Source organism: Solanum tuberosum, unplaced genomic scaffold (genome assembly GCF_000226075.1).
Source record: "Solanum tuberosum cultivar DM 1-3 516 R44 unplaced genomic scaffold, SolTub_3.0 scf00489, whole genome shotgun sequence".
In the NCBI taxonomy this organism is placed as follows: Eukaryota; Viridiplantae; Streptophyta; class Magnoliopsida; order Solanales; family Solanaceae; genus Solanum; species Solanum tuberosum.
The window spans coordinates 92,520-105,182 of record NW_006239412.1 but is presented as its reverse complement, the minus strand read 5'-3'; the positions used below and the strand labels follow the sequence as shown (position 1 = coordinate 105,182).

The window sequence follows — 12,663 nt, the reverse complement described above, 5'->3', positions numbered from 1 at the left end:
CATCTATCAAATATTACCATTCTTGCAACTCATGGTATACCACTGTAATGTGCACAGATTTACCTTGTGTAATGGCTATCGAGGGATGATCAAATATTATCTTAGCAGAAGTTAGACATGCAGCGATTCAGCGCTACTGCAGAGAGGGGAGGGAGGCACTGGAATAGAGAACTCGCGGAAAAAAAAATCATCAAGTGGAATTTTGCATTATGACCATCGATGAAAATGTCAGACGTGAAAATATATGTTTCTGATATTCCTTCATTTGATACATTGCTGCAAATGAGGGAAAAGGCAACCAAAATTGGATAAACAGCTATTTCACAAGCTATCACTAAACACCTAAAAGAATCAACACACATCATGTACAAACAACATGCATCCCCTTCCATCAAACAAGACAGAAAACCCTAATGTTACATAACATTTGCAAAGACTACATTCTCAGTTGGGTTAAAATAGAAATACAGCTCAGTGATTTGGAAGGAAATGCGGACCACCTTGGAGATATCCTTCCTATCTCATCACTGGAGCATCCAAATTGGAGCAATTGCACAACTTCAGCAAGTTAAAATGCCAAAGAATGCTCATACTACTCAAGATGATATTGGTTCGTATGGATATGACAGCCATGGATGCTTTAAAGCATCCAAGGCAGATGGACGCTTCTTTGGGTTTACTTCAAGAAGATGAGCCACAAAGTCTATAAATCCTTGATCCCCCATTGGTAAACGATGTCTCAAGGATGTCTTTTTGGGTATCAAGCATTCCAATCTGTTTGTTTCCTAAAAAAAATGAAAGAACAGTAATCAAGAATTGATATTAGAGAGCAGCAGTCGGATAGAGCAACACAAAAACAGAAAACATTTCAAGTGTAGCCCTCTAATAATGGGAGTCTTTTGTATATGTATAATATCACCATTCATTGACTCATTAAGAGGATAAAGAATTTGAAGAAAGGACCAATGGCCTCTCTGAGCGATATATATATTGTCCCAGGCTTATCTATCTTATCTTATCACCAAATCAACTTTTAGCAAGATAAAAATTTTGCCTTCAATTAAACAGAGAGTATTTTATTTTTTTGACACTAGTAACATTTGTATTTCAGTCAGTACTTACGTAGTACTGAAAAACCATATTTACAAAAAAGAAGAAAGAGGTTATGGTCTTTCCAATGCTAAACCAAACTCTAGATGGACCCTAAAACATCTATGATTGACTCAGTCTCATTGGAGTAGACATTTGTACACCAAAAACAAAACAACAAAATACATTTAAGCTTGACTTCCTGCAGGTTGGTAAATCACTGAGGAGATAAAACAGATAGTATTGATCTTCTGAAGGTGAGTCGTCAGAGAGGATACTAGATATAGTAAATCACTGAAGCGTAACCCAACCCACACAGAGGAGAGAGAGTTTACCTGATTTCGTTCATACAGCATATGATTTTTGGTGAAATACTTATAAGTATCTCGTCCTTTAACAAGCAAATCTTGCTCAATGGGACCTATAATACCAATCACCCTAGCGAGTAATGTGGCAGGAGAGTCGTTTTGAAAAAGCACCTGCACATAAAAAGTCTTCAATTTCCACTTGGAGCAATATTGGAATCAGAACATTACAATAAAGCAACCTGTATGCATTGTATGAGCATCAAACAAAACAAGTAGTCATAACAAGCACACATGAAGATTGAAGGCTTTATCTCTGAAAACATATTGGCGAAGAATGAATGGCATGTAAGCTTAACTATTGGTCATTAGCTTTTTGCTTTACTTTTTTTTTTTTCAACTTTTTCTTCTTTTTTTTCGATTTCCCAACCGGTGTCCAGTTATCTGCCTTGGGGTCCAACTAAATCTGGGTAGTGCATTGCAGAGTCCATTTCTGGGGCGGCACTCCCAACATGATTTTTTCCATTCCCAGGAGTTCAAGGGGCTCAACTGGATAATGCATATTAGTCCTCAAGAAGGATTGGCTCTCTGCACATTGATATGTGTTAAACAGAACTGCAGTATCATAATACTAAGGTTATTTGACTACTCCTGCCTGTCAAACTATATACAAAACTAAGGTTATTTGACTATTCCTGCCTGTCAAACTATATATAAATTTTCTAATTGTCACCAATATTCCAAGTCTATCAGAGAGCTTCTATACACTTAATGAAATATTAGTTCGTAACAGATGAGTTGGCTCCATCTAGTCTGCACTAGGCATGCCACTTTAATAGGTCTGCTTCATCCAATTCCACTTAAAAAGAATGTCACCCAGCAGGCAAAAGGGTGTCAAAATTAAAAGCTGCAGTAAATGCATAGCAGTACGACTAGTATAGTAAAACATGGAGAAGGATACTAATTTTTCCTTTAAAATGGGATTTGGCATACACCACCAGAAACCTTCTTAGACACTAGAATTACATGGCAGAGAATATTAAGGCTTCCAAGAGTTTTGGTGCCACATCTAAGTCCACGACATCGTAATGAGTCCCAAATCACAGAAATCAACTCTGCAGCCTCTTAAAAATGCGAGGACAGGGGATTAATAATTTAGGAACTACCATAGTGTCTGGTATGACAGGTGAAAGATCCCTAACATCAGTAACATCAGAATCATACTTTCACTAGGTAAAAAGAGGTTTTAAAAACACAAACGCATAAAGAAAGAACCTACATTTCCCGTGCAAAGTTCTGCTAGGATGCAGCCAAGTGACCAGATATCGATCTTTTTATCATATGGTAGTCCCAAAATAACTTCAGGTGCGCGGTAGGATCTAGATTGGACATAAGAACAAAGATGATCGGTTTCGAAACAACTGCTTCCTAGATCAATCACCTTCACTTCACATCTACTGTAGCTTTTCACCAATATGTTCTCAGGTTTCAAGTCACAATGTATAAGGCCAAGGCCATGCAAAAACTGAAGAGCCTCCAAGCATTGAATAGTGATTGACTGCAGCAGTGATTCATATTGAGTCAGAAGAGAAGTATCATTGATGGCATAAAATCTTTATGGATATAGCCATGTGACAAACCTGCAGTCTTGGCATGGTAAAGTAGACTTCTCCTCCAGATTCTCTATTAAATTTATGGAACTCGTAAAGATTTGCCTTAAGGAGCTCACATACAATTAACAAATGCTCCTGATAACAAACACAACGATCAGTCACGAATTGCATTTCATAGTCCAAAAGTTTCTTCAGCTTATCATTCAAAATTGTACATAAAGGAGTTTCCTTAGTTATATGGTTTTGCTTTCAAAACAGAGACAGTGGCCCAGCATAGACCACAGAATAGATGGAATTTAGCATTTAGTAGGAATTCCAATAATAGGGAAGTAAAAAAGATTGTTCAGCTTTAAAATTTTAGAAGGTGCAGTTAACATAAAATTCGATATGCATTGAAGTGTAGACACCAGAAGGACAGTACCAATCATGCAAAATCTGGCAAAAAACTACTTTCATCACTTTCACACACTTGTAATTGGCCTTAAAGGGTCGGTCATTAGGGACAAAGTAAAGCTCCTCCTAAGGTTGTTGGATTGCAGACCAGGAGCTCAGCTGACTCACTCTGATTTGCAGAGGAGGGGATTCATTATCTTATAGATACTTTATGTGTGAGTCAGAAGCTGAAGATCTTAACAATATTCCTTCATTGTGAAGTGGAAAAATTAACTTTAAGACGTGTTTTCTGATTTATATGGACTTGGTAGGGCAGTTGTTAGAACAGTAAGTGGCATGCTACTGGGCTGGTCAGACAGAAAATTTGTTAAAGAACAAAGAAAGTACGGTTCACCTTCCAGCACCCACCTTTGGAAGGTATAGCAGGAAAGCCAACAGAGGTGTGCTTCAAGGGCCAGGTTGAATCTGTGCATTAAGTTTATTACATTGTTTGATACTTTTTTGGCTTTCTAGTTTTACATGTTGATTGTATATGATTTACAACTTTGTTTAATTTCCTTTTACTTCCTAAAATATTTAAGAGCGATAGAGTTTTTGAATTGTACATATTCAGCCCCATATTTGTTCTGATTCTTATATCAGGCCTCTTTGTGCTGATCATAGAGAATGGTATCTTACATATAAGTTGCTATTTTTACAATTAGAAAATTTCCGTTTATTATAAAGAATCGGAAGACTTCCACTTAAAAAGAAAGAGGCACATAATATAGAAAACTAAGGTAGGAAAAGCTAAGGTTGATGCCAGCATGGGTCAAAGATTTATCTTCAGTTGGGCATTCACACAGGAAAAAGAAGATGCAGAACCCCGGTTGCAGTTCCTCTAGCACCCACAAAATGTTGGTTATATGGAGAGAAAAAATAGGAAGCTTTTGAAGGTGGTGAGAAAAACTGTACAAATTAGGGCAATATTTGTTGTTCTATAAAAACAAACTTATTCAAGATGTATGATTGAATTTTGTAAAGAACCCTGTTCTTGTGTAGGTTCTTTACTTACTGTACACAACTTTTATAAAGGGGTGTTCGCACCACGTGAATGAAATATTAGTTTAACTGAAGAAAAACTAAGAAATTTTACTTACTCGATAATAGAAGTAATCATACAACCGAAGTAAATGGTACTTGTCAGCGGGATCATGCTTGTTGACATACTTGAGAAGCTTTATTTCATCAAGGCTCTGGTCAAAGAAATCTTTATTGTTCTTTATGATCTTTACACAAACATCCATGCCAGTGTGAAGATCGTGAGCTTGGATAGCTTTACTAAATGCAGCAGATCCAAGATACTCAGTAACTTGATATCTCCCGGCTAAAACTGAATTTAAAACAACATGGAAATTCTTGTCCTCCTCAAAGCCAGTTCTGATCCAAAAGATAAATCCAATTAACAAAATATTTCATTTTTAAACATAAAAGCTAGGCAAGATGAAGAAAATTCATCAAAGAAATATAAACTATGCATGATGAATGCAGATATGAAAGCATCCAACATAGGATGCAGAGACTTGTTAAGATATACTTGCAAGGTTAAGATAGAAATATATACAAAAAAAAATTATAAAACAGATATAAACATAATATCTATGTAGAAATAACATATGGTTGAAGCATCAAAAAAGATCAAGTAGCTACAATCAGATATAAGAAAGAACTAGCACAAAAGTCATGGACAGTTTCCAACACAACAGACCCAGCATGTATAGAAGCTTTGAGATTGATCAGAAATGTTTAGCACAAGGAATTAATCCAGCTCCAGAGCAAAATGTTGTAGATGCAAAAAGGCAATTCAAAAGCATTGGTGTTGTACCACAATAGTTGTAGTGAAATTTCTTCAAATGGAAACCCCTCAAGTTAACAATAACCAAGTTCCCAACTATTATTGATCCTAAACCTCCAAGCTCCTCAAACACACAAAGATAGAATGACATAACAAATACATAACAAATCGGTCATGCTAACTGAAAAGCAAGGCATTGTGTTTGACTTCAGGTAAAAAACCACGTATCATATGTCACAGAGGGGATTTTTCCATTTTTAAAATTTTTTTAATACATCTTCAATTATTAGATAAGCTTGTTCATTGTCGAGAACGAAATGCAGGTTCACTGGGTACTAACACCTAGCAGCTTACATCCAAAAATCTTAGAACAGTTATGGACTACCACACTTAATTTAAAGGGCATATATAATTTAAAGTCCTGTTTAAGCTCTAAACAGAATTCCTTCAAAGAAGAATACAAATATATATATATATATATATAGAGAGAGAGAGAGAGATACATATAGATACACACACACATAAATTACAGCTTCAGAGCAATAAATGATGTTAAATTTACTGGTTTGTTCTCTCATTTGCCGATAAGTTTGATTCATATTAACAAAGATATATAAAATTCACGTGCACTATTTTTGCATAAACAAGGTCCAAACGGAATCTCAACTATCAAAAGGGAAAATGTCACCATGGATAAACGTTCCTAGAGGCTAGAAGGATTAGTTGCCTATTTCCAAGTGAAAGTCCCAGCTAGTGACCTTAGATTTCATGTCTGCATTCCACTGCTTCTGCAATGGTGCTTAGCTGAGATGTCCACGAAATCAAGGGAATGGTTACTCAACTGTTCTTTGTTCTATACATAGAGCTCAAGATTTGTTGGTAGAAAGTATAAACTATCCCTAGAGCTGTGGATGAGTTCTCCATTTACTTGTTACATCTTCAATTCTGCCACACAGTGCTTGTTTCAAATGTATACAGTTAACTGCCTCTGCCTCATTATAATTTAAGTTTATAGATAGAAAACCAGCATATTTTGTTTTTGTTAGTCAGATAAAAAGCTAGCTACACGCATTGAAATATGAAGATTCTCGTAGCAAATAACTTAGCTATTTCCTCTTACTAGGGCAATCTCAAAGAAAGTGTATTAATATCAGCTAAAGTGATTTATGTCCACTATGATCATAATAGCTAAAAGGAGATTGAACATGCCTGTTTTTCCTATGCACAATCTTTAGATCAAAGGTTTCGAATTCCTCCTCCTGTGCCTTGATCTGCCTTACTTGCTCCTGCACTGCTGTTGCTTCCTCATCCTCCAGTGACGCCCCTACATCTTCTTCTCTTGCACTGGCTATTTTTGTCTCTTCTTTCTTCACATGCTCCCGTTCAGCATAGCCATAGTTTGAAAGAGAAGAAGGGCTAGAATTTTCTGATCCTGCGGCATTTGCATTGCTTTCATCTCTTGAGCTCTTGACAGGTGAAGACTCACTGCTTTTGCGCCTCCACGGAGCAAGCATGTCATCATTTGCCATCAGAGAATCATCAGCTTCATCACTGACAACAGTGTTGCACTTGTTTGACCATAAAGACTTACTCGAGCTTGTCTGGACTAACTCTCCATCTCTAGGAGGGGGAAATGAGAATCCTCCATCCAAGTGATTCACTTTCTGCACAAAACTTCCTTTGTCAGCCCCAGTAACAAACTTGTCAGAACTATGTTTAGCTGCTTTCTTTTCTCTCTTTGATCTCTCTGAATAAGGCTTATCTGAAATGGGTGGTAGGTGTCTGGACCCACCAATACTGGTATCATGATCATGGAAGTACTCTATGTCCCCCTCACTACTCCCTCCAACCAAACTTTCACGCACTTCACTTCCAAAATCAGCAGTATCACTGTTAATCCCCACACCAATAGACCGAACTGAACCGTGTTGGTCATCATCCATGCAAATATCATCCGGCCGAGGCCTTCCACACTCATTCAGGACTTTACCATCCCCCAACATGACAAGTTCATTTGTTTGAGTAACAAAGCCGCGCCAAACTGGCTCTGCATGCATCAAATTTAGTTCTTCTTCATCCATCAACTGGCCATCATATTGGGCAATCACGTCACTCTCATCAGTTCTCCTGTACATTTCAGACACTGACAGCCCTATGTGATCATCTGCAGGCCTAACTGGATCAACATTTTTTGATTGGAAATATCGCTCACCTGAGAAGCAGGAATCCTCTTCTGCAAAAGATTGTTCATCATCTTCTTCTCGGTTTTGCCCTCTTTGAGGATCTGGAACACTCCCATGCCCTGTTCCCTTCTCATTATCACTGGGGTAATCAATTTCATGAGCTAAAAACCATGTCTCATCTTCAATAGGTTGTCTTGTGTAGCCAACATCATCATCGTCATCATACTCATCGGAGTCCCAATATTCGTTGGGGTAATCAATAGATTCACTTAGTCCATCACCAACTGTTGCAAAACCGGAAACCAGATCAGAAGTGTCCTCAGCAATGCCTTGACTTACAGAGAGCCAACTACCTCCTGCAGGCCTTTTTCCACCTGCCATTCAGTAAAGCAATGATGATTGCTGCACAAGCCATGAATAAGCAATATATATAGAAGTTGAAGAAGCACTAAGACAGGGATAATTGAATCACTCAGTCAAGACAACTCCAGGAACTACCTAAGATAGAAACCACAATATCATAAGAGAGATAATAATCAAAGGTCTACGAACATTGAACAATTCAAATCTAGGTGATCCTTCTCTATTGTTTTTATTTGAGGAAAGCAATAAAAGAACAGGATTTAGGATGCTCCACATGCAAGGCATAACCAGCAAAAATCATGAATCTAACATCTATTTATATGAACTATAAAACTTTGCAGAGTTGTACATTCATAATGGTAAAAAGTTAGAAATTCAAAATGTCATGTCCACTGAGGTAACAACAGTAGGCAGCCAATCCGATTGCATTATTCAGCAGAAAAAACATAATAAAAATAATACAACTGTAAGGAAGAAAATTATTGACACAGGAAAGAGAAAGCTGAAGCCACACAAAGAGCATATGCGCTCATGGTCCCAGACCTCCTCAATAACAAGTAGCTTTTTGAGACTCCGGAGAAGATTTCTCCTTGTATAAAGTTCTTTTCTGTGGACAAGAGGATCCACAATTATTTGTTGATCGATAAACCTCGATTCCATACTTAGAATGTCTCTACAAAAACGCACATCAGGTCGCAAATATTATGAGCATTTTTCGGTCCACAAGATCAGGAGCAAAAATCTGATTTTAAACAAGAATTATTTGTTGCATAATATCTTTATGAAATCCCCAACCAGGCTGCATTTCACCAAAAGCAAAGCCCCCTCCTCACACAGCAACCATAGGATAGTCTGGTATATAGGAGAATAAGCAAGCATCCCAGGAACTTAGTACCATTTATCTTGTGTACAATTCTAGAATACACTGGTCAGAGATGGTGATCAGCTACCAAATATTTCTAGATTGACAACTTGTTATGCAGTTTACCCCTCTAAACTGCATTTTCTTTTTCTTAGATAGCCAAAAATAGTTCTTGGATCCATACTTTTTATTACTTCACATGATTTCTCAGATTATAAATTTCCAATCCAAGAAATTCAGGTGCCATCAGTCGTATCTTCTATGTTAAAGATATTGATTTCCATTTATTCATTCACAAGACTCCAACAAACTATGTTTTCAGTAAAGCTTACGAGAACCCCCACATTGGGAAAATAATGCCAATGGGACTGTACTCAAATCAATTATGGAGACCCACATGCTCCAGAACAGGATCACCTGGTGGTTAAAGTGCACTGAATGCCACAGGCTAAATTTACTTTCCTCTAAAACTACAAGCTAAAGTTGTTTATTAAAAAAGCAAACCTGAACTGGTAAGATCTTGTCCGATAGGAACATCAAGAAATGAACCAATGAAAAATGAATTGTCAGCATTATTAGTCTTTGAGGCAGATCCATCTCGTTCAAACTTTTCCTCCCAAGGAATACTGAAGGACTTCTCTTCTGACTTCAATCTAACAGGTGGCAACCTAGGGAATCCTTCTTTCTGACTGTCAGAAACAAATGAAAAGCCTAGGCCGCTGAATTCTTTTGGTTCACTTCCTTGTGTCTTCCCAAGATACAAAGCTCTTCCCACCTCATCCACTTGTTCTTTTATTGTTGCCCTAACATCACTAACCTCTGTTTTTCGTTTTCCTTCTTTCCTGTCAGTACTACCAATGTCATGATCATAACTTGTCGAGACATCTCCTTTGGGAAATGGGAAAACAGTTTTAACTGTGCAGTCTCTCCAAGGCTCAGACGAAGGGAGTGTAAATTCATCACTTTTAGACCAAGGATGATTAATTACTACATCTTTGGAGCATGCCCCACTTAGCTTAATTTGCTGATCAACCTCCTTGAGCTCAATATTTCGACCACTGTCGTGCTTTGGCTCTACAGTGTCTTTGCTAGTACTTCCAGGCCAAGAAGTTCTCTTCTCACCAGAAAAACTGACATCTTCCTCACATTTTGCATGAGCCTTACCACTATCAAAGACTTCAGAAGAATTGAACTTTGACTTCACAGAGTGCACCAAACTGGAGAGGTCAATGGTAGCTCCACCGTCATGCTGATAACGAACCGGACCGTTAACAGGAGTGTATTTCCACGAATACAGATCAATAGTATCCTCCGAACTGTTGGCAAAACTGAAGTTTTTGTCACTTGTCCCAACGGATTCATTGACTTTCTTCTGCTCCTGGACATTTTTCCAGTTGCAGTCTGAGCCATTTCTCCCGGTGCCACACTCTATCTCCTTAATAATAAGCTCCTTGGATATTTCCCCACTGCTCCTCGAACTTGTCTCCTTGTAAACATCCTCACTATTCCGTAAAGTTGTCCCCGGAGTCTCTGACGTTGCTTTGCCCCTACTTGCTCCTTCTGTTGATTGACTCAACTCTTTGTCCTCAATAGTAAGCTTCTGAAGAACGCCATTCAGATCAGGGTGATCATTTAGTTCGCCCCGGAAAGCAGCCTCAGCCCTTGTTAATTTGTTTTTCCGCAAGTATTCCAGTATTACATCTACTGAGATAGAGTTCGCCATTTAAATAACAGTAAACCAAGAAGTTTCACAATCTTTTACTACTACAATGAATTCACCATACCTGAAATACAAAAGAAACAAAGAGGAATTAACAGAAAATGCAAGGACAAAAAGTCCAACTTAAGACATCAATTCAAAATTTGACAGCAATAAGAGCTCCAAGATACTCGAAAAGCAAAAAAGAACTGTACGCAAAAGTTGAACCTAGTTTAGAAACAAGTGTAATGGCTGAATGGGTGTATCTGGCGGATCCCAATGAAAAAAAAAATCAAAACTTTAATCAATAAATCATCTCAAAATTAGAACTTCCTTTCTAGGGATTTCCCACATTTTCTGGGCAACTCAATACCAAAACCCTAGCTAGATTTCCCACCCTCCGATTCAAAGATCTCCACTTTTTCCAAACCCTAAAAAGCAGCACCCACTATGAATTCCCATAATTAAAAAAAAAATACAAGAACAACAAACAGCTAAAAATCAGCAAGAAATTTTGAAAATCTAAAGAGGAAAAAAAGAGTGAAAATTGCGAACTTACAGATCGAAGGTGAACGATATGACCCAATTGAATCCATCGCCACCATAAGGGTAAAAACACAACAAAACTCAGAATACTTCGTACACAAACATCACAATCAACTTCACAGCAAGCTGAATACTGCCCCTTCACAAAATTCCAAGCAAATGGAAGCGTTTCGATTTTGAATATTTTTAAAAAAAAATTCCTTTTAGCTCTTGTGATTCTTTGTTCCCTGTTTGGTGGGGAAGATGATTTTTTTTCCGGGTTTGGGTTTGGTTTAATTTCTCTTTCGATTGGCCTGCAAAATTATGGGGGTCGTATTTGTGTTGTCCAATTAAATATTCTACAAAATTAAAAACTAATAATTGATGTTTTACTAGTATGGGTGTAAATTAACTTCAAGCCGTTTGATTTATTTTTGTTTGTTCGGTATTTTTTGGAACATGATTAATTTAGATTCATTTTAAAAAGTTTTACTTATAAAGTTAAGTGTTTTTTATTAAATGTGAAATTTTCATCAAGGTTGAACATGAAATTTTTATTAATAATTGAAGTGTAATCGTAATAGTATCCTAACTTTTGAGGATAGTGATTAACAACTTATTTGGTTGGTTGTTGTCTATTGTAGTGTTATATTGTATCATATTATTACACAAATACAATATTTAATGTGATTGAATATTTGAATTTTATTTCTTTGTTGTTTTATAAAATAAATAGAAAATTATATAATGATTTGTTTAATGTGATTGTTTATACATTTTATACTTGTCATGCCTCCAGCTTGGTTGATTCATCGTATCAATTTTCAGATAGATGGATCTCAGCTACTAATGGGATCGTTTGGTTTGGTACAAAATATCTCGAAATTAATTATTTTGGGATAAGTTATTTCACCGTATATATGAAATAACTTATTTCATCACTAAGACATAAATAGTGGATAAATAATCTCAGACTGCCTAATACCTTCAACCAAACGCAAGATAAAATAATCATAATTGTCTAATACCTTCAACCAAATGCAGGATAAAATAATCATATATTTTATCCTAAAATTATTATACCTTATACCTCACACCAAACTACTTCTAAATAGTTTAATTGGTGCAAATGCAATAATTTAAAATATTAAATGGAACTTTATTAATTTGCTGCTTCGTATATTCCACAATTATGAGTTCGTGTGGCTGGCATATATTTGATGCTGCCCACTGGACTATTTATACTCAGATATGATAAATTAATTTGTGAGAATATAGTTTACTTAATTCATTTAAATATGGATAGACTATTGATCCACTAGTTTCGATCTAACTAAATTAACTTCCAACTCATTTATTTGTCATTTCTAATTATATCTAAAACTTATTTTTCTTTCTTCGTTTATTTTTAATATATCAAGAAAATATAATTTCTTTTTTTACTCTCATTAATTACTTATTTCTCAAATTAATTTTCAATACATAAGACTATATAACAATCAATATGGATATTTAGTAAAATAATTATATTAACTAGGAGTATTATTTTTTCAAAATACGTGTAAAGTCCGAAATGAAGAAGTAAAGGTGAATAAGGATCAACATGGATTGTGGTGCACTGGTGGGAGTCATCACCCTTGACTAGAGGTCTCGGGTTTGAGCCCTGGATATGGATAAAATCTTGTTGGGAGCACCATCCTCAAATGGGCCCTGTAGTGCGCGATTCGAATTTAATCAGAGCTTCAATGTGAGCTCCAAACACCGGGTGGGAAACCAAAAAAAAAAAAAAAAAAAAAA

General features: G+C 36.5%; 1 protein-coding gene across 2 annotated transcripts; it reads right to left on the bottom strand.

The window, feature by feature from the left end:
• Window positions 1–176: 176 nt before the first annotated feature.
• LOC102605840 (uncharacterized) lies at window positions 177–11,197 on the bottom strand. Of its 2 annotated transcripts, XM_006364317.2 has the most exons (9): window positions 10,901–11,197; window positions 9,147–10,426; window positions 7,447–7,791; window positions 6,444–7,377; window positions 4,540–4,819; window positions 3,035–3,142; window positions 2,674–2,952; window positions 1,425–1,568; window positions 177–785 (listed from the first exon to the last, which is right to left on the bottom strand). In XM_006364317.2, exons 2-9 carry the CDS (start codon window positions 10,363–10,365, stop codon window positions 597–599), a joined length of 3,498 nt encoding a protein of 1,165 aa, XP_006364379.1. In that variant the 5' UTR covers window positions 10,366–10,426; window positions 10,901–11,197; the 3' UTR covers window positions 177–596. The 2 variants fall into 2 exon arrangements, with proteins under 2 accessions (XP_006364379.1, XP_006364378.1); XM_006364316.2 differs by having other exon boundaries at window positions 6,444–7,791.
• Window positions 11,198–12,663: the final 1,466 nt, after the last annotated feature.